Below are 22,710 nucleotides of genomic sequence, written 5' to 3'. Positions count from 1 at the left end.
GATCGAAACATTCTGGCTTCACTTTTGAGGACTTGTGAGGCACACTTGGTTAGCCTGGTTCTACCAGACTCTCGTACATTTCATTTGTACAGAGAGTCTGGCCGCTCTCCATTGACAAGCGTTAACTTCCTTGTAGGCGGGTCACTGTTGAAGTTTAAAACTATTGGATCTGCCCAGAGCCACTCTGGATCTGCCATAACCAATCGCTAATGTTTGGTCGTGACGTATGACGACTCAAACTAGCCCACAACCTCAACGTCATCGTTCTCAGCCACTCCCTCTGTTCGCTGATTGGACCGATAAAAAAATGACCAGAGAAAACCCAAGAATACACCACAATCCCAGTCGTAGTACTGAAGAAAAATTTAAATTGAGCGGAAGTACGTAGGAGGGCGGAGCCAGGCTAACACTTGGTATTAACATATAGTACAATTCAACTAATGTGTTGCCACACACAGGTATGTTTATCGGCTATAATTAAAAATGAGCCACAATCGAAGCTTTTCAAAAAAGTGCACACCTGTGAACTAGATATAATTATGCTAGTTTTTCAGTCTATAGTTAGCCTACATGCTAATGTTTTCTAAATTTTCTCTTTTAGCTCAATTTATACATTTACACGCTTTTGCTGGGAACTAAGGGCAAAAGATGTAAAACTATGATGTAGTTTTCAACACATTTGATACTTCCAAGACTAGTAATTTTTTTATTTTTTATTAAACGTAACTTTGGATTAAGACTGAATTTCACTGTAGCGCACAACTTCTCTTAGCGTATCGCTTTATTTCACAACACACTCGAACATAGCTTATCATATTTGATCTGAATCTGTTTTATACGCTGGTTTTACCTTTGCAGCCTTTGTTTCTTCTATGTAATTGGATTGAATCCAACCAGCGGTGTAGTTTGTTTGGATGTCTGTCTTGTGGGGACCATCTCAGCATTGGATCCTGCTTTCTGAAGCCTCTGTTGTCCCCCAGGGCTGGTGTGAGGTGGTGTGTGGTCTATGATGAGTGAGATGCAGCTGTTATGCGCTCCACAAACCGCAGACTGAGCTCAAACTTCATGTATGCCGCAGTCTCTGAGCGTATATGAGCGAAGCTGCTGCTTCCCTGTTGACTGAATTTGTTAGCAAGCCTCATTTTCCCTGACCGTTTCAGCAATTAGAAAAAAAACTAAATCCCAAAAATTCAAGTTGTATTGTCATGCATCTGATGTTTATTATTTTTTTTTTTTTTCAGTATGTCAAGCAATTCTTTCCAGTTAGACAGTCACATGCTTAAAACCATATCTTCCTCTTTCTGTCTCCAGATCCACAGAGACAAAGACACACTGTGTTCCAGTGTTTCTCAGAAGAGACACAGCCTGTCCACAGGTAAGATCACACATCCCTGCTATCATATTGTCGATGATGTAAAGCAATGCTTTTATTTACCTAATAGGGTCTTATTTTGTCTTATGGCTTCATATGGAATTATACAAATTACACAGATGATCATATTTCAATTTGTACTGTAGGTATATTTAACCCTGGAGGTAATGTTACAGTGCAGTAATTGGTTAAATAAGTCAGTATTGAATGAGTCCAGAGAAATATGAACTCTAAATAAACACCATCATGTTTGATATATTTTTTTTGTTTTTGAAAGATGTCTTTATGCTCAGCAAGGCTGCATTTATTTGATTAAAACTACAGCAAAAACATCCTAGTCTTAAATATTTATGTTTAGAATTTAAAAGAACTGCTTTCTATTTTAATATATTTTATAATATAATTTATTCCTGTGATGCAAAGCTGAATTTTCAGCATTATTCCAGTCTTCAGTGTCACATGATCCTTCAGAAATCATTCTAATATGCTGATTTGCTGCTCAATTATTATAAATTATTATCGAATCTCAGTTATTAATAATGGTTGTTATTATACATTTTAAAAATCAGTTTTTAATGCTTAATAATGTGGAAATCATTGCAGCATTGCTGAATTAAAAAAAAATAATAATAAGAAGAAGAAATCCTTTTTGCAAATGTTTCAGCAAATCAGCCTATTGGAATGATTTCCATTTACCATCATAGGAATTAATTAATTACATTAATTACATTTTAAAACATAAAACGAAACTTAAATTGTAATAATAGTTAACTAGTTGTATTTTTGATCGAATAAATGCAGCATTGGTGCGCATAAGATATAAATGAGTCTTAATAATTCAAAACCTTTGAACAGTAATGAGTTTTATATATTGTACTAAAAAGTTTTGGCTCTTAAAACAGTCTAATTTTATGATCTTAAACTGTTCCGGTATGTTTATGCTTTTTTTAATCCTCATGAAGTAAGCTTAGCAACGTTAACATCATTTTCTATTTGAATCATTTGTGAGTCACATTGCTCATGCACTTCATGTGATGAGCTCTATTTAATGTGGCATGTGTGCTCACTTATGAGGGCCCATGACTGTCAGGACGCTGTCTATTTAGGCAGGATAGTCAAGCTGTAAAGTTAGTCATAGTTTCTTGTAGCAAAAACATTTCCACCCTCTCTCTGACCGTTAAGAGTTGAACAGGTTGTTTTGACTTTTGTCCCTTTGAGGCTTCTATACAATATGTATGGTTTGCTAGCTTCTCAGGAAGGCGGGAACTTTGCGATGTGAAGTTGCGTTGTTGGAGTGTGTCTACAGAGATTGAACTCTGTTAGTTCTCAAATGAAGTATGGAACAGGAGATAGTAATGGCAACTAGTGCTTGTATAGAGGAGCATGATGACTTTATCTTTACCTGTACCTTCAGTGTATTCAGCTTCAATACACAAGCAGTGGCTGATATTAAAAACCAAATACATTAAAACCACAAACATATGATGCAGTGCTAGAAAGAGAGATCTCCTGTTTAATGAAAAGTGTCATTTGTTTGTCATGTTGTGAATATGTAGTGGCTTATAGCTTTCTTTTTTCCAGTTAGACTCCCCTGACTGGATTGTCTTAAACACACAACTTAGTTGGAATCACTGCTTTATTGTTATAAATGCAGGAAGCTGATATTTATTGATCACTTCCTTGTTAGCATGACACCTTTTTACAGCTTTGCAGTTTCATCACAGTACAATGCTTTGAAAACCATGCTAAAATAATAGGTTTTATTTGACATTTTATTTAACCCTTACACTGTGTTGAAAACTCAAACTCCTTCAAAAATAAAAAATGACCGGCCTTTTAAAAATTGCTCGTAAATCGCTCATTATGCTAAATTATCACCAAATATTGGAGTCAATCTTTTTGTAAACTTGTTTTATTTCAATTAGCACAGGTTTCGTATCTCTTTTTGGAACTGATTGATCGTATGCCTTATTGATCTTAGCTTATGCATCAGTTTTTCAGTGAAAAGAAGCATTATTTGTGGATCATTTTGTCAATATTCGACAAAATATGGAAACCCTTTACACTGTTTATCACTCTAGTGTGGTTAACCATGAAGTTTGTTTTGAAATGCTTTTATCTTGTACTAAATGGCTCAAAGTCACACTAAAGGTGTTCCAGGTCAAAAATGACCAACCTACAAAAAAAAATAGCTTATAAATCTCCCGTTATGCTATATTATCACCAAATATTGGATTTAATCTTTTTGTCAACTTGTTTTCTTTCAATTAAGACTTATTTGTTGTCTTTTAATAAGGTTTTGAAACCTTATTAAACAGTTTATTTTTTTGAAACCGTTGAAATAGTTTACTGTTTTTTAATTTTGAAACAGTTTATTTTTGAAACTGATTGATCAAAAACTGAGGTGCATAAGGTCAGATCAATGAGGCCTACGATCAATCAGTTCCAATAAGAAATACAAAATCTGTGCTAATTGAAAGAAAATAACAACAGATTTTTAAACTATTTTTTGTAGGCCGGTCATATTTGTTGACAAAAAGATTGACTTCAATATTTGGTGATAATATAGAATAATGAGCGAATAACTAGCAATTTTTAAAAGGCCGGTCATTTTTTTAAGCAGTTACAGGGTTTTCAACACAGTGTAAGGGTTTAATAAAATGTAAAATAAAACCTATTATTTTAGCATGGTTTTCAAAGCATTGTACTGTGACCCTAACTCATGCTAACAAGGAAGTGATCAATAAATATCTGCTTCCTGCATTTATAACAATATACTGTAGCAGTGATTCCAACTAAGTTGTGTTTTTAAGACAATCCAGTCAGGGGAGTCTAACTGGAAAAAAGAAAGCTATAAGCCACTACATATTCACAGGAGTGATGTTTTTTTTTTTTGTTTTTTGTTTTTACTTCTAAAAAATGACACCACCTTCAAATGAATCAAGTCAAAAACATTCAGACAATAGTTTTGTCACTGAAACTTAACTGATTATATATAGATACTAAATTCTGGCGATCCTCTCAGAGGCCTGTCGTGGCCTGTGTTTATGTTTTCAGTTGTTTGTAATGACGTTTGCTTTTACTACAGCATTGGTTCATTAAGAGCACACACACACACATTGAGAACGGGCAGCTGTAGTGGTTTTAGCGAGACCCCTCCTTCACTTCCCAAGACATGGAGCCACCTGTGGGCAGTTAGACAGCTGACAAAGCTCACACTCTTGTGACAGATCTACTAGTGTTGATCCCAGATCCTGTTCACTTACACTAAGCGTACATAGAGAATGTGTTGCACTTAAAAAAAACCAGTAGAAAGTGAAAGCGAGAGAGAGCAAAGGAAACAGGCGGTATTTTTTTCTAGGTGATGGAATCTGTTGAGGTTTGTCATGATGGTTTCCTCTCCCACGTGATTTGGTTTTATCCACGCTGTGATAAAGTTTTGAAGCATCTGTCAGTACCGCACCAGGTTTGTCAGACTTTGCTGTAGTGAATACGTGTGCTGTTGTACAAAGATCTGTTCTGAAGGGGAAATCGCACGCTTTGTTTAAACATTGGGCTTGAGTAAGAGCACTTATTTAGAGACTTGTAGCACACAGCTTTAATTCGGTCTGTCATTGTGTAAATGCGTGTTTGTTGCAGAGAGTTCACAGTATCCAGAGTTTCACACTTGCAGTTCAGAATCGGTCACATTTCGAGACTCAGGCAGCGATACAGATGGATTTCTCAGTCCTGACAATGGAGAGGACAATGTCTTCAGAAAGGTAAGAGGAAAGACTACATTTTCTGAAGAAAATATGAGTGTTTTTTTTGCCACATATGACATTTTGTGGTTGTTCTGAGTGGTTTCTTGGGCATTTGTGGATGGTTGCTCATTGGGCTCTAGATATGGCTTGGCTGTCTACCATATACATTTAGTTAGTTTAGTTATTTAATTAGTAAGTTATTTTTACATTTTTAAATTTATAATTGTATAGTATATTTTATAATGTATTTTTTTATTTATTATTCATTAATTTATTATTTATTTATTTAATTCGAATTTTTTTTCAATGTTATCATCCAGCTGGCAAAATTGTTAGTCTGCTCAAGGGTTAATTCATGTCTGTAGCACAACATGCTGGATGCAAGTTTATTAATGAGGGTTAAGAGCTTTAAAAAATATGCAAGTATGAGGAATAGTAAAAGTGATGCCTTAGCACAGGGATTTTCAAACATTTGAGCACTTTTAGATGAAATATAAAACAATGGCTTTCAATAGGATTAAATAATTATGATTAATGTAGTAGTTTTCACCTGCGCTATGATACATATAATTTGATCTCAGAATTGGCCATTTTAGGTGATCATGTGACCACAGTTCTGTTCTGTTTTTTTAGGACACCTAAATGTTAAAATCCACCGGAGTTTTTTTTTTTTCCACGTGGTTATAAGTTCTCTAGAACCCTTTTAAACCTCATACACACACGCTTATAAACCACCCCCTCTGCTTCCTTGCACACATGCTCAATAGAAGCTATTTCAGGGGCACATGAATAGAGGGCTTTCATCCCCCACCATGAGCACCAACAAAACCCTCAATGTGTGTTAAAAGCTCAAATCCTCTTCACCTTGTCTCTCACGCTACCAGTGCTCGGCACAATACACTCATCAAAACTCACACCGAGTGGAGTGAGTGAGTGAGTGAGTGAGTGAGTGAGTGAGTGAGTGAGTGAGTGAGTGAGTGAGTGAGTGAGTGAGTGAGTGAGTGAGTGAGTGAGTGAGTGAGTGAGTGAGTGAGTGAGTGAGTGAGTGAGTGAGAGTCTTAGAGATGCATGCAAGTCTGAGATAAACAAACAGTTTACAGTTCAGACATGTTTACAGTGGAGTGTAAGGAGACAAATAAGATATGTTTCATTATTAGATTAAATTTGAGGGAAAAAAACTCAAAAAACAATAAGAAAATCAAAATACTATGATAATGTCATTGCTATCTGTTAAATGTTGAAAGAATTACACTTTTCTCAATGCATGCTTTTCAAACTTTAGTCTTTAGTCTATTTCTAAAGTATTACATTTCATATAGTAATTTAAAATGTAATCAACAATAGACATGAAGGGAAGTGTGTTATTGTTCGATGTTTAAATACTTTCTTCTAATTAGCCCATGGATGTTCGCCTAAAATTAATTAAAGTTAATTTAACCCTAACATAATTTGAGCATCCTGACCGGCTCAACCAATGGCGTGAGCTTGGGGGCGGGACTTTCAGTTTGACCGACCAATGACAAATAAGGGCATTGTTTGGGGTGAAACTTGTTATTTTTGGTCAGGATCAGTGTTGTTATTGATAACAAACTATTACAAATAGTTTTCGTTAATTTCAATAAAGCTGAAAAAAATATAAATATTAGATGTAAACGTTAACAATTTAAAAAAAAATTTGCCTTGGAAACTTACTGAAGTCAAAGTACTAAAATTATTAAAACTAAAACTGAATTAAAAAAAATATTAAAAAGAGTGTTAATAATATATAAATAATACTAATATAGATGTACTCATATACCTGGCCAATATAGAATGTTTAAAGAAAATCAACACAATGCTACTGGTACTTTGCAAACTCTGTATCTACAAAAACAGAAGATAAAAACTTAGAATTTTGTTTTCCTCATCACGATGAGATACACTTTTTTTATTAATTTTTTTATTATATACTTGGTCAAATACTTTTAATAGCATTTTTGGCAGCATTTATTTTCGAGTTCTTTAAGTTGAACCATTTTTCTTTTGCACACTTTCCATTTATAATTGATCAGATATAGCCAATCCTTATACAGTATGTAGTACAATACTTTGTTGTGCTGAATGTTTCATCTGTCTGTTGGTTAACTTGAGTGTGACTGGTGTTTCTTGCTCAGGGTCAGGAGGCAGTAGGCGGAGGTGACAGCACGAGCGAGGTGTCCGTCTCCTGCTCCTCCACAGACGACACAGCCAGCGTGGGGCATCCCAGCTCCTCGGCCGAGAGCTCTGAGGAGGTACGGCAAGAAGAGGAGGCCAAAGACAGGCTAACCGAGGTGCCGCTCCCCTCCTCTCTCTTCCGCTCCACCGTGCGCTCGCTCTCTCCCTTCCGCAGACACAGCTGGGGTCCTGGGAAGAACCAGGAAGGGGAAGAAGAAATGAACCAGCGCAGGTACGTCATTACTCTGAAGTGAAGCTTGCTCTTAGGACCAGTGTTTTTCTGCTTTGTGAAAAAGTGCTTCTCAGTAGTAATAAAAAGAAAAGAAAAATTCCAGATTTATTTGCATTAATGTAATGTGAGTTATGGACTGGAGTGTGCTTAATTGTCATGATGATACTGCAATGCAAGAAATCTTAATGGCCCTAACATAGGCTTCTTTTTTTCTAATGAAATATGAATATTTTTTCTGAAAATTTGCAGACAGACAGACTACATTTCAAAATAAATAAGTATTTTATGCTCACCAAGGCTGCATGTATTTGATCAAAAATACAGTAAAAACAGCAATATTGTGAAATGTCATTACAATTTAAAATAACTGCTTTCTATTTTAATATTTTTTTAAATGTATTTTATTCCTGTGATGCAAAGCTGAATTTTCAGCATCCAGTATTCAGTGTCACATGATCCTTCAGAAATCATTCTAATATGCTGCTCAAGAAACATTATATAACATTATACTTGTCTTTAATGTCACGTTTGATCAGTTTAACGCATCCTTGCTGAATAAAATAATTAATTAATGTATATGTTGAACGTAATATAACAAAGGAATATGATGAAAATGTATATCTAATCACAGACATCAATTTGCTCAAAATGTATTTGGGTTTTTAGCTTTGGAAACGCTGAATACGCTCCCACTCAGAACACACTGAATATTAATACATCTGCACGCCAAAACAAGACATGCTGTGAGAATGACATCTCTCACACTTCTTGATCATGTGACATCCTCAAGCCTTTGCATGCTCTAGTCATTCTCACCCCGCTCTTCCCTTGGTCACTGATTTGCATTCACTCTTTTTCTAGAAGTAATTCCATGCTTTACTAGTTAAATTTTTACCCTTCCAAGACTCTTATTATACAGATATTTTAAGTCATAGTAGTTACTTACTTTCATATTTCCATGTCATCTCATACCTCTCATCATCTTTCCATTTCCAGTTCTGTACGAAGTACAGGAGACGTCAGACCTGTCATTTACAGAAGAAGGTATCTTGCTTTTTTTTATATCTAAGTATTTGAGATCTGAAATCCCTATAGAGCGTCATAGAACAGTGTTTCACATTTTTATGCTAGCAAATTACAGTACTGGGAATTTGGCAATTTAACACAATTTTTTGGTATGTATAAAAAAATGTTTTGCAAAACAAATGTTTATGATGAAGATGAATATGATTTGTTTTCCTCTGGAAACCTACGGTTGCACTCTAATATCACTCTTAGAAAAAAAGGTTCATTGAGGTTCTGTATAGAACATTAGGGTTCTTGACTATTTTTTAAAGAACGCTTTATGCCAAAAAGGTTATAAGGAGGTACGTTTTAAATGGTTGCATAATACATTCATGGTTTTATGTTTATGACAAAGTGTTTACATGCTTTTTCATTCATAAAATTTCATCAAAATAAAAAATTGATTAAAAAAAAAAACTAAATCCCTAAAATCATCCCATGATTGAAACCCCTAAATGGTTCCAATCATCTAAACCCCTTTAAGTTTCTTTATAGAACCTTTTTCTTCTAAGAGTGGAGCACAATAATCAACTTAAACAATAGTTTACTGAAGAAATGCTTGTTTGTCTACTCTACTACCCCTCTAACTGGTTTGTGCCCACTGGCGCCCCCTATTTTTTTGCCCAGTCTGAGCTGGTGCCCCAGTGAGCCATGTCGAGAGCTGGAAGAAATTAGAGAGCTCATCAGGTACAGAGAGTGTGTGAGCGCGTTGTGTGCAAGCTTCCTCTAAATCCAACCGAAGAGCCATCCCCTTTGACTTGCACAAAGAGCTTTTGCATCATCATTTGCATTACCTGTTTGTCTGAGAGCAAAGTGAGGCCTTATTTTTATTTTTTGCTACCCCGTTCAGCCGTGATGCAGCTTGGATAAATGACAGCTTTTAAAAGTTAGAAGTGTTGCTGCAGAGATTCTTGCTGCATTTTGCTGTGTATTTTTTTTTTGTTGCGGTTGCATGATGACTGATATTGTTGTTCTTGTATCTGGGCCGAATGTCAGGTAAGAGGAAGTTTGTTATGAATCTGTTTCATACCGTTGCATCAAAATGTAAAATATTATTTAATATGACCAATTTGACTACACTTACGTGTCATGTCATTTAAAAATAATTGACATTTTCACTATTTAAAGTTGATTTGAGGTCTCTGTATAATTCATATATGGAAAGTCTGGAAATGTTCTAGTCACCTTTAAAACAAGACCCTCGTTTATCTAATATATAGTGTGATTTGTACTGTAGTTGTCCTGCTCATGTAGTTGCTCACTTCTCACAGTGTAGTTTTGATTTATTTTTTTCTACAATTTAATTTGTTTTGAGATTTGAATGTCAAATGCGTGCTCGCATAATATATTAGCATCCCAGAAAACTTCATGTAGCCTCAGGTTGTGCTTTTCATTGTGCTGCTTTGAGCTTGTACTGTATGTCTATGGCGTCGCTTCTAAGATCAGACCTGGTGTCTCATACTACCAGCCATTCTGTTAGTGAAATTCACTGTGTTCATATACTAGACTGTCAAAAGAGTCAGCTTTGCATAGTCCCAAAACCATCCAGCTACATTTTAATACTGCACTTTAAGTACTTTTTTTATTGTCTAAATTTTTTGTTGTTGTACTTAAGTAGTTGCATGCACTGAAATACATGATAATTTAATTCCAATTGTTATATTATTGTATAATAAATAAGGTCTAATCATTTTTTGAGTGTGTATACTTCTGTGTTGGGTGTAGTGTAATATGAACATCCACTTTGCATATTTTGCATCTGGTTGGTCAGTAGTACACCACACACAGGCACACGTGGACACCTTTTTGGGTGAAAAGGAAACCATGTAGACAACCATGTGTTCTTTTTTAAGTTATAGTTTGGAGGGTCTAACAGCGGGGATTGAGGATGGCAAACGTTGGATACCGCAGTCCGGAGGCCCATCCAAGGATCAGGGAGGAGTGCAGGGGCCAGAAAGTGAAGAGAGGGGCTCACTGATGTCTCTCACAGAAGAAGGTCCTGAATCTGATTTGGGAGATTGCAGCAGTCCCGGTGGTCCGGTGAGATGAGTTGCCTTTCCCAAATCATGACATTTTGGTTAAAATAGAGGAACTATTTCAAAAGGTTACATGAGGCGGCCATAGCCAGTGCTTCCCAACTGATTTGGCCATGGGACCCACATTTTCCCATGGTCATGAAGCTGCGACACAAATTTGTAGGAATTTGAACCAAGCTAATTTATTTCTCAAAAATGGTTGACGCATACAAGTAGGCCTACCGTCGCACTTCCCTTAACATACTCTTAAATTGTAAAAATATCACTGACACAAGTTAAACAATTTATATCCTACTCCCATTCATACTATAGTTTTATATAATAAAATAAAGTTAGATATAGAAAAATATAGAAAATAGCACAAAGAAAATGATGTGGTATTTTGGGTTAAGGTTACGTAGACTACAGTTACCAAGGTATATACACAATATCTTTCTTTCTTTCTTTTTCTTTCTTTCTTTCATTCGTTTCGTTTAAGACTGTGCAACAATGTTCCCTCCAAAAAAAATATTTCTCTCCGAGCAAACCTTTTTTTGTACTGGGTGGACATTTTGGCCACCTGAGCAAAAACATTCTTTATACCAGATCTGTACAGCGTACACCCTAAAAGGGGTTACTACATCATGCAACTTTTAATTTTAATGTGCTATTTATGTTTGATTTGACGCTTGATGTAACTTTAAAAAAAAATCAGTCTTCACCAAGAAATTGTGTTAAAAATGTATTAAAAAAATCTCACGCAGAACATATTTAATTCTTTAATATAATATATAATATAATATAATATTTTTTTTTAAATGAAGCAGTTACATAGATGGTTTGGGACAACCACAATGTGTTTTGTATGGTCAAGTAATGACAAGACAGCATTAAAACATCAGAATTTAATGTATATTTATTGCTCATGAATTCCCCTTGTGAGAGAAATTATTTATTTGACTAATAAAATAAAATTACAACATAAAATAATACATTGTATAAAACAAATTGAAGCATTTAAAGTTGATACAGTATAATATAATATATAAGACAAAAAAAACGAAGCAGTTAATCTGAGATCTAGTGAAATATTTTTTTTTAAATGAACGTGAATTATTTTATAGTTACACCTGTAAATGTCTCTGTGTTTTGTTACAATTCTGTGCCCATCATCTGTTATTTCCACCACTTAATCAAGCCTCTTTTCTTTCAAACATGATGACTTCTTCATCATGACGGCTTCTCGTGTTGAGCTATTTAGCCTATAGGGAATCTTGCTGTGCAATATCTTTATGTGAACTTAACTTTAGCACTGAGCATCTACGTTTGCAATTGCAGCAATCAAGGAAGTATCATCAGTTCAGACACAGTGGTCAATCTGTGACTCTCCCCCTCATGAAATCAGTCTCTATGCTTTCCATCAGCCAACGGGACATAGATGGTAAGTTAAGCTGCTTGATTTCCATCTCTTCTTTCAGTTTCTGGCTGCTATAGATTGATTATGAAATGGATTTTGAGTTAGAAACATGTTTTGCTTTCAGAATACCAGATATTTCTTATTAATTCCTTGTTTGAGAGGTTGTGCACGATGTGCAGGTGGTACCAGTATAATGTAGTTTGTTTTCTTCATCTGGTTTGTGTTAGTTGTCCTCCACCCAGTTCTCAGGCCCCCAAATCATCTGGTTTAATAAGTACTTGCTCTGACTTTTCAATCCCCAATGCAACCGCCCAGCGATAGGAAGAATCCGGCGAAAGAGACGGATCTCTTTTACCTTCAACCTATCACCGATCCTCCACAAATCTAAAACTGTCTTTACTGTCACCTCTTCATCTAGTGATGAGGAGGACGCCATAAGTAAGTTGCAGTAGGAGCTGGATAATGCCATCTTCAGCATAGTAACCCTTAGTGTTTTGTCCCTAGATGAGGTCCTGTGACTCCCAGTAGATGATCCAATATATGCTAGCCACCTTTAACCCTGACCCTAATATAGAGCAGAGCCCTCTATTATTGCGATATCTTTACTTATGATATAAAATTAGGGAACATTGTGTATATGTACTTTGCATCTAGATCATTCATACTGAATGGCGTCATTCATATTTTTTAGCTATATGTGATCCTGGACCACAAAACCAGGCACATGGGTACATTTTAAAAAAATTGAGATTTATACATCACATGGAAGCTGAATAAATAAGCTTTCAATATTTCAGAATCAGAATCAGAATGGGGGTTTATTCGCCATGAATGCTTTTACAGACAAGGAATTTACTTTGGCAGGAAGGTGCATACATATAACATACAACATATAAAATACAGAATATAAGAGCACAAAAAATACACATCAAATACCTTTTGAAGCAATGGTGCAAATATGCAAAAGTGCAAATAGTGACCGAGATACAAAATCTGGAATCTGAGGGTGCAGAAAATCTAAACATAGAGAAAATTGCCTTTAAAGTTGTCCATTTATGTTGGCGATTGTGCTGCATTCACTCAAAAAAAAGTAATGTTTTTTATATATTTACGGTAGGAAATTTACAAAATATATTCATGGAACATGATCTTTACTTAATATCCTAATGATTTTTGGCATAAAAGAAAAAATATATAATTTTGACCCAAATGTATTGTTGACTATTGCCACAAATATACCCGTGCGACTTGTAACTGGTTTTGTGATCCAGGGTCACATATATCGCCCAGCCCTAATGGTACTTATGTCCTTTTTGGAGTTTGAAAGTTGCTGGTCACTTATTTGAATTTTTTAGGTAAAATAACCCTGTAATATAGAGTTCTTTTTTTCATACATTTAGTTTGGATGAGGTCACGTTATGAACAGTTTTACTACTCTGTTTGTCTGTGGTTACATTCATATTTATGGCTGTATGTTTTTTTTTTTTTTACTTCTTTGAGATTCAGTGGCGAATACATGGACATTTCTTACAATAATAACTAAATATGATTTCATGACAGCATTATAACTTCAAAAGCTCAGTATTGATTAAAATGATCTTGCCCATAGCATGTATATGGCACAATGAGTAATTTTAATCTAGTTGAATATCTAGACGAATCACGTACTCTTGCACACAGAGACTTTTGCATGTGGATGTAAATCAGGCTCTGTTGATGGATGCTGTTTGTTTGTGATGGTAATTTGACTCCATCATTGTACTTGTAGGCCTGACATCATTCACCAGTAACTCCAGTTCAATGAGATACAGGTACGATGCCCATACATATCTCAATTAATTTTGACATTTCTGGAAACACTCATATAATGCATGTCTTTACAGTATATCTTGCTTTTTTTTTAGCATTACAGAGGAGGAACCTGGACCTTTAAGAGGAGATTTTGAAAAAAATACCACCAAAGTGAGCCGGACATTCAGCTATCTAAAGAACAAAATGTACAAGAAAGCGAGAGTAAGTCAACATTTTTTGTTCGTCATTTTTTCACCAAGTAATTTCCTCTCCACCAAGAGTGTATTTGTAGATTAGCTCATCTGTTTCATTCATACTGATGACTGAGTGTGAATTATCACCGTCATTTAAATGCAAGACCGGAATTTACAATGGTACTGAAATAATTGGAGAAGTAGATTGTGTGAAGGGTTGGAAGAGACTTTCTGAGCACAAGAGGAAATATGACGGTAAGAAGAGACACGATAATGTTTCATTCTTCACACTTAGCTCAGCGTTTTACCCATTTAAAGGACCAGTACTTTATTTACAAACTACAGAGACCTAAAGTGCACATTGAAAAACTTGTTTTAGGGAAACCTGGAAATAAGCAGTTTGGTTGCACTTTATTTTAAGGTGATGTAATTACATAGTACATACTCAAATAAGTACTGATTAAAATTAATTAATTGCATGTACTATAGAGTTAGGGTTAGTTACTTGTAATTATGCATAATTTACTGTTACTACTATAGTAAATATATATAATAACATGCAACTACATCACCTTAAAATAAAGTGTTACCAACAGTTTTAGCAATTTAGCAACTAAATACTGACATTTCTTTGCTGATGCCACTTTGATATGTTATTTTTTTAATGCAATGAAATTCATATATATTTTTTGTGGCTTAAATAAACTTAAGGGCTTCTGTGCATACTTTATTTATGAATTGGTAATTTCAAGATTTTATAGACCTAGTTTAACTGGAGAAACTAACCATTAAAATGAATCAAGCTTTCACACACTGGGAACTTTGTAGTTAAATATACTTTAAACGTTAAATCTATAGTCTGAAACTTTTGCAGCGCTACTGATTTACTATAAAAGTTTTCATATGGGTGTTTTTACACCAAAATGTTCAGATTTCATTAGCACTTTGCTGTTCTGACACCAGCAACGACAGTGCAATAAAAAGAGGATGTAAGAGTCACAGCACCTCCCAGCTTGAGCTGGATCACTTCCTCCTGAATCTGAGGTGATGCTAAACGTTTTGTCTCAGTCGAGAGTCTTGCAAAGGCTCTGCCTCCTACAGTAATGTTATATAGAAAGTTTTGCGAGGTTCAAGGCCGCTATCAGAAGATAAAGAGCTTGAAGGGAGAAGAGGTAGGCCGAATCTCTGTCAATGTCTCATTTGAGGAAAGTGATGTTTTGCCCCTGGGGTCTGTTCACTTTTTGTTCTGGTTTATCTTGTGCTTCTTTTTCTCTTCTCACTTCTTCATGTTCACAGGTTCTGAAATGGTTAACTCATTAGTTGCTTAACAATGGAATCCAATGACTTGCTCATTGTTCAGTTGTCATATTAATTGTCTTTTTAGTGTATTTCATCCACAACTGGCACGTTGTTGACAGCAGTGTGTTTGATTCATGGTAATTCAACTATACATAATTTAATACTTCATGTTTAGAATAAGCCTGATAGTATTTGTTACTTTAGCTTGTTATTACCCCAAAAAACGGTTGCTGTTTCTAAACAGTTGCTTAACTTGAGGCCTATATTTACAAGTAGGAAGCTGAACTTTGTTACTGGAGAACTTGACAACAATTGAGAGGATGTTTGTGCACAACTGTCTGAATCACAGTGAAAATGTCCTCAGTTTGAAATGACATTTTTTCATAGGGACAATAGGGCTGCCCACTAAGGTCCTCTTTTTTTTATTAGCATACACATTAGCTCTGGATTTTGTGGCACTCAATACACATTTTGTCCCAAGTCCCATAATTTAAATATTGGCAAACAAGGACCTTGTTTTGTTTGTTTTGTAGAGGGTGACATACTAAATTAAACTGGTTTACACTGAAGTCGCTACGACGGGCCATTGCAGTGCTCTGCAAGTGTTAACAGCTGTCACCTATTGTAATATTTCTTATACCTTTTCTGGCACAGGAAAAAGACAAAGAAAAGAATCGTGAGAAAGACAGAGAGGCAAAAGAGAGAGACAAGAAATCTGTGAATGGACACCTGTTCAGCACGTCGAGTTTGCTGCATCCGGCTTTGTGCCAGCAATGCAACAAAACCCTCAACACTAAAGATGCCGTCAACTGCACAAGTAAGAATCAGTTCATCATTTAAGGTTTCAGGTACTACTTAACATCCATTTGATTTAGTTACTCCCCAACACTAGATTTCACATCAAAAGACAGACACTGGGTATCTATACAAGTCATAGAAACTATTTTTGTTCCCTTAAGTCCCCTTGTTATGCTATTTCAAAGGCTCCTAATATTGTTTTGGAAGTCTCCTACAATGAGTTGATGTGTATCGAAGTTCTTTTTTTTCATAATATACACTGCACATCCCCTCATTTCTCAACGTGTCTAAAACCAGTTCGTTCAAAGATTCAGTCTCTCTAAATCCCTCCTTTCCGAAAGCCTACTCTGCTCTGATTGGTCAGACGGCCCAGTCTGTTGTGATTAGTCTCCCGCTTACAGAGCGTGTCAGAAACCAAACGTCCATTACCATATCTGAATTTACACAGTGAATATCTCAATACACAGTGATACGAACAGTAACAATGGAGTTGGTTTTACCATATCAATTCAAGCCTAAATCCTCATCCTTCTTGACATGTCGACAATACGAACCAAACTCTTCCAGTCTCAGCTACAGTGTTTGAGGACGGGGAAAAGTAGACGTTGTTTGCAGGCAGGCAATAAAGACCATAGGCTGGCATTTTGCTAATTTGTTACATTGTTATGTAGGTATGTAGCGGAGGTGATACTGGAGTTGCTGACGTCTTGTTTCGGCAGTTCAGAATCAGTTTTTTTCTTTTTGGAGACAATAACTTTATTTGCTGTGCACTTTGATCTTCATACCTTTGCTGACCTTTTGCATTTACTAACAGCTATATTACACTCCACATGAAAGGTAATATTTAAAAAAGCATAACGGGAGCGCTTTAATAAGTGTGGTGATTGAATAGAAAGATGTAAAATTGAAGGGTGATTTAAAGATGTCTGAACTGTTGTGTCATGGATTTCAAAAGACTCGTTGCTCAAAAATAGGAAGCAGTTCTGGTAACATCATTCACTTCCTCATGGAGCTGCTGAAGAGAATCTTATTCATAAGACAAAACAATCCAAGGTACTTGAGTAATTCATTTTTAGAAAAATATATAAAGCCTTTATTCTTTCATGGCTTAGATTTTAAAAATGGATGACAAGCAATGGCACACCTACGCGTCACGGCTAATAAGCCTTCATCAGGGTTAAAATCGTATTCATTCAGGGAGAAAAATTGTGTTGTATTTTTGTCCCTCAATATTTTTTGTAAATAAACTTTAAACTTCCCATTGAGTCTATTTTTCAGTCCATCTTTCCATAGCCTCATTGCCCAGCCCATTTGGAGTAAATATATAATATAAACCTATATAGAAATGATGATTAAATCTATTAAAAATAATTAAAAAGCAATATGAAACGATGATATTATATGTATTCAGAGTTCTTTACAAAAGATCTCCATTAGTAGTGCTTGTTGGCACGTTTCTGGGATTTCATTTGTGAGCTTGGTGGAGTTTCCTGACTGGAAGGAATTCCTAACCCGAAGCCCAACTGTCTTTACCACTTTGACCATAAGCCAGAATAGAAAAAACTATGACTTCCGTTTTACGTGCATGATTTAACCCTTATGTTTGATCTCTGCCAACAGAAAAGGCTGTGTTTATGTTTTGGTAACAAATAATGATGTATTCTTACAGCATCCAACCATGTATTCTTACTTTATCAAAGAAGTGAAAGATTGAAAACGTAAAGGTGCAGTAAGCGATTTCTGAGAAACACTGTTGACACACAGTCCTCCCTTCATTGCGCCTCCAACTTAAACTTTAAACAATTAAAAAATTAGATATAATACTTTGGCAACTAACTGAAATAAGTTCAAGTTAAAGTACTAAAATGCTTGAAACTTAACGGAAATAAAAATAAATTAAAGCTAAATATAAAAAATTATAAAAGCACATAAACTCATATATTATACCTTACACTTACAGCATTCACAATATAGCATCTTTATCAAAGAAGTGAATTGCAAATGAGTACTTTGCTAATGTTTTTATTTGTGATGTTTTGTTTATCAGATTGCAACGTGAGAGTTCACAAGAGCTGTAGAGAAACCCTCCCAATGTGTCCCAAAAGCAGAATGAAGGTTTGAGTTGTTTTCATTCTAAAATGTGCCATATTCTTTCAGTTACACGTCGTGTAAAAATGTCTGCATTGTGTTGTTACAAACAATCTGTTCCTTCTTTTCTGTTACATAAACAACAGTTTGCAATACCAGAGTCCACCACTATGCCTGTCGTCACTCTACGAACAAAATGTGGGTTTGTAGGTTTCTCTCTTTTCATTCTATGATTTTTTTCATGTCAACTGATCTTAATGGTGTATCTGTGATTTTTGTGTGTAGCGTCCACACTGCGGGAGCGTCCCTGGTCTGCTATCTTTTCTCCAGAGGAACATTCTGTGATTCTTCCTTCCAGACGACCCACCAGTATTATGCCCTTCCACAGCAGCAACCTCTCGAAAAGCATGTCCATCAATAATATTGCAATGTTAGTACCTACACACACACACACACACACACACACACACACACACAAACTCTACTGCATACTACACAGTATCAGTGATGTTATTGCTTATACTACACCTACTAAATTTACTAAAACTTTTTGTTAATTGATATAAAGAAGTAGATTGAACACTTAAAAAAGTTGTGAAAATTAGATGTTACATTGGCAACTAACTGAAATAAAGTACTAAAATGACTACAACTAAACTGAAATATAATAAAAGGCTTTTTATAAATGAAATTAGGGAGAATCAATGAATTAGGAATAATTTACTGCCATTGTGTGAGTAATATGTAATCATGGAGTCAATAAAAAAAGTAACTATAGTCTGATTATCAGTATTTTAAAAACAATAATAATATAATATAATATAATCTATTTGCAAGTACTTAATTTTTGCAATCTGATTATGTAATGTAGATAATCAGTTTTCTACCCAGCATTGGTAGTATGGCAGTACGCCATTCTCAACATACAACTTAACTGCTGACTCTTAAGCTTCTGATACCTAAAGCCAGTGAATCTATCTGTAGGACACTTGACCTCTTCCCTCATCCCAACCTCATCCCTTCCTGCAGGTTTGAGGATATACCTCTGAGAGGTATGCGATATCTGTCTCAATCCACAGACTCCCTCCACAAACCCAACAAGGTCACAGCGTCCAATGAGTCTCTAGATGAAGGTGAGCAGACATATTTCTTCCTGTATTACACCAGATGCAATTTCCTGCACTTTCAAAAGCATCTAAAAGAGGGCCCAACCTAAAATCTTTCATGGAAGAATGACTGTCCAGCATGTTCCCTTTTCAGCATGAATTAGATAGAATTAGTCCATATCCTTTTAAAAACAAGTAATTAATTGTCAGAGCTGTGGCTTCATGGGAGGCCTGGTTTTGAATCTGGCCTCTTGTCCTTTTTCTTCCCCTTCTACTCAGTCATTTCCTTCATTATTCACTTTCACTATTAATAAAATGGCTTTTTGTAGTTTAATGTTTTTTTATTATTTGCACAGGTTTTCTAGTAATGTGTGAATAAACATTTTGTTGGTTTCTTAAGGAACCGAGATGGTTGACAGCCGGCTGATGGGAGAGTTTGAAGCAGATGTTAAAGAACTGGAGGCTGACTCCTGGAGCATTACTGTAGATAAGAAATGTCTGAAGCATCTCAAGAAGGACATCATTAAGAGGCAAGACGTCATCTATGGTAAGTCCATGTTGGAATCGAATGCATTTTTTATTTTCTTTATGGCCAAAAGCATTTGCTGTTCTGAGCTTTCGTTTACAAACACTGACTAAATTATTGCACATTTCGTCTAGGGAAATGTACCTGAAGGGCAATTGGTTTTTCAGCAAGACCAGCATACAAACAAGACAATATACAATGCATTAAAAAAAGATTAAAGATGAAATAGAAATGACTTTAAAAAGTATAAAAATAGACACATTTAAAAAATAAATAAATAAAAGTATAAAAATGACAAAACAAAATTACTAAAATGAAAAATAAAAAATACAAACTAATTAAATATATGAAAATATATATAAAAAAACTATAATGCATCAAAAATCACATGCAATCATTTTAGCAGCAGTGTTGTTGAACTTAACTTGAAGCAATTACTCTTGGTGCTTTTGATTAACAATAGGTAAAAATGTACAAATAACACACTTACATTGGTTTCATGCTAGTTTACAATTAAAGTGAATTGTTTAGAAGTAATTGGCATCTTTGAACAGCAAGCTATTCCCAGTCGACATCTCTATTCACTGGCCCAAAAGCAATAAGAATGGCAACTGCTGCTTTTCCAGATGTGTGGATCTAAACATCTCCTTCCTTTATCAATCCAGAGCTGATCCAGACGGAGATGCATCACCTGCGGACGTTACGGATCATGTCTGATGTGTACAGTAAGGGCCTGCTGACAGATCTCCAGCTGGAGGTCCAGACGGTGGAGAAGATGTTCCCCATGCTGGAGGAGCTCCTGGAACTCCACTCGTTCTTTTTCTGTGCACTGCTGGAGAGGAAGAAGGAAGCCAGCCTGGATGAAATGAACGGCTTTATAATCAACAGAATAGGAGATGTGCTGGTCAACCAGGTGAGGGTGTTTGATTTTACTTAAAGTCCCCCTGTAGTCAATCATTTTACACCTTAAAACTCATATTTGATCACCAAAATTACATATTAAAGTGTTTTTTCCTTGAAAAAAATTATTCATGCCATAAACAGCTTTAATGTAACTCTACGCCCTTGCCTCATTTAGTATATGCGGTTTTAAGGATATGTAAATTAGCCCTGCCTCCACTCACTCACACCAGCTCAGAGATGGTTACTGGGTAGTTTGTGACGTTAGAAACACCAGCGATTTTAAACAGCGTTTTTGAGACTGTTATTTGTTCACTGTAGTTTTAAGCAGAAAATACTCAAACCATGTGCAAATTCATGTCAACACCATTGCTGTCTTAAAGCATATTAAAATCACCACATAGACATATAAACAACATTAAAAGCTTAATTTTCACCACAGGGGGACTTTAAAGGGAAGATTTAAGGGTTTCTCAGGGGCTGTTTACACAACACCGTTTTCAACTAAAACCGGAAAACTTTTCATTTGTTTTGTCCGTTCATCACTGTTTTGGGGACCTGAAAACCCAAACTTTTGAAACCGATACCATTATCTTCTCTGTGTAAACGACAAAAACGTGAATTTGTGAAAACAGTGTTTTCATGCGCATGACCTGTTCAGTCCATAGGCATGCACGAGTACTTTGATTTTGATTACTTAACAACCAAAACAACAATGGCGGACTACAGAACTGTGTGTGTGCTGCTCAAGGTTTTGCAGTTTTTCCTCCTGCAAAGTGTAGATTTACTGCATCACTACTAGTGCCAGCGGAGACGCATTATTTACATATGTAGAAGAAATGCATTTGTGCACAGGCACATGATGTTTCTTTACGAAGTGACATCGCCAACTACTGGCCTGGCAGCGTAATACAGCGTTTTTAGTCCTTTTCATTGATCCTTGTGAACGGGATGGTTTTGGCAACGTTGTCGTCTGTACGTAAAACATTTTTAAAAAGAAAGGAAAAGGTTTCTGTTTTTAGTACATTGTTGCCGTGTAAACACCCTAAAACTGCACTTTGTGAATTTATAAAAAAACAAAATTAATAAAATCACATAAATATAACAATAATATTATAAAAATAATAAATAAACAGTCAACATACAATATATTGTATTTGTTTACCTGCATGTTATGTGCATACGTCAACATGAATTATCAGCAGATTCATTGTTCATATCCTAGCTCCTGTAATAATTTATCACATGATGTGCTTCAGTTCTCAGGCTCTAATGCAGAAAGCATGAAGAAAATCTATGGCAAATTTTGCAGTCGACACAGTGAAGCAGTGAACTTCTACAAGGAGCTGCATGCCAGAGACAAACGCTTCCAGGCATTCATCAGGGTAAATGATTCAATTCATTTCTTCTTCCCAATAAATGCAAGAAGATGCCTAACGGTCCTCAATGTGGTCTTGTTTCCAGAAAAAAATGAGCAGCAGTGTTGTCCGGCGGATGGGCATCCCAGAGTGCATTTTGCTGGTTACTCAGCGGATAACAAAGTACCCGGTGCTTTTACAGAGAATCCTGCAGCACACTAAAGGTGAGATTTACTTTGACCAGTTGCAGTCATGAGCTGCGATTTAGTTTTAAATCTTTCTTAAAGAAATCGATCAGTCAATTCTTAGCAATAGTGTTTGGACTAAATGGTTATTCCAGCATAAAATGCATATTTCGTGGGAGCTCTAATTCACTCCTATTCCCAATTATTGTCCAATAAATAGCCAAAAAAATATATTTTTTCTTTTTTTTAAAAGAAAATAAGACTTTTATTTAGAAGGATGCATTAAATTGATCACAAGTGACAGTATAATAAAAAAAATGCTTTTCTTTTCATCAAAAAAATCATCCAATATTTCCACAAAAATATTAAGCAGCACAACTATTTATATTAATAAGACATTATTTCTGATAATAATAAGAAATGTTTCT

The 22,710-nt window shown here is 35.5% G+C and overlaps 1 protein-coding gene across 4 annotated transcripts in view; it reads left to right on the top strand.

Annotated features, from left to right (window-relative positions):
• LOC306986869 (A-kinase anchoring protein 13) overlaps positions 1-22,710 on the top strand; it is an 80,768-nt gene that overhangs the window by 44,713 nt on the left and 13,345 nt on the right. For 3 of the 4 annotated variants that reach the window (XM_079590615.1, XM_079590614.1, XM_079590613.1), the window contains exons 9-26: positions 1,312-1,375; positions 5,012-5,133; positions 7,269-7,540; positions 8,537-8,584; positions 9,233-9,292; positions 10,459-10,645; positions 11,959-12,061; positions 13,806-13,848; positions 13,942-14,050; positions 15,976-16,138; positions 18,167-18,234; positions 18,354-18,405; positions 18,493-18,637; positions 19,237-19,340; positions 19,714-19,860; positions 20,505-20,752; positions 21,999-22,124; positions 22,204-22,321. In XM_079590615.1, the coding sequence (XP_079446741.1) occupies positions 1,312-1,375; positions 5,012-5,133; positions 7,269-7,540; positions 8,537-8,584; positions 9,233-9,292; positions 10,459-10,645; positions 11,959-12,061; positions 13,806-13,848; positions 13,942-14,050; positions 15,976-16,138; positions 18,167-18,234; positions 18,354-18,405; positions 18,493-18,637; positions 19,237-19,340; positions 19,714-19,860; positions 20,505-20,752; positions 21,999-22,124; positions 22,204-22,321 (2,179 nt within the window). The remainder of the gene's footprint in view (positions 1-1,311; positions 1,376-5,011; positions 5,134-7,268; positions 7,541-8,536; positions 8,585-9,232; positions 9,293-10,458; positions 10,646-11,958; positions 12,062-13,805; positions 13,849-13,941; positions 14,051-15,975; positions 16,139-18,166; positions 18,235-18,353; positions 18,406-18,492; positions 18,638-19,236; positions 19,341-19,713; positions 19,861-20,504; positions 20,753-21,998; positions 22,125-22,203; positions 22,322-22,710) is intronic. The other variant, XM_079590616.1, reaches the window with a different exon arrangement.

This window comes from Phoxinus phoxinus (assembly GCF_949152265.1).
Source record: "Phoxinus phoxinus genome assembly, chromosome: 2".
Classification (NCBI taxonomy): Eukaryota; Metazoa; Chordata; class Actinopteri; order Cypriniformes; family Leuciscidae; genus Phoxinus; species Phoxinus phoxinus.
Note: the sequence above shows the minus strand (reverse complement) of the source record. Positions and strands in the feature narration are given on the sequence as shown.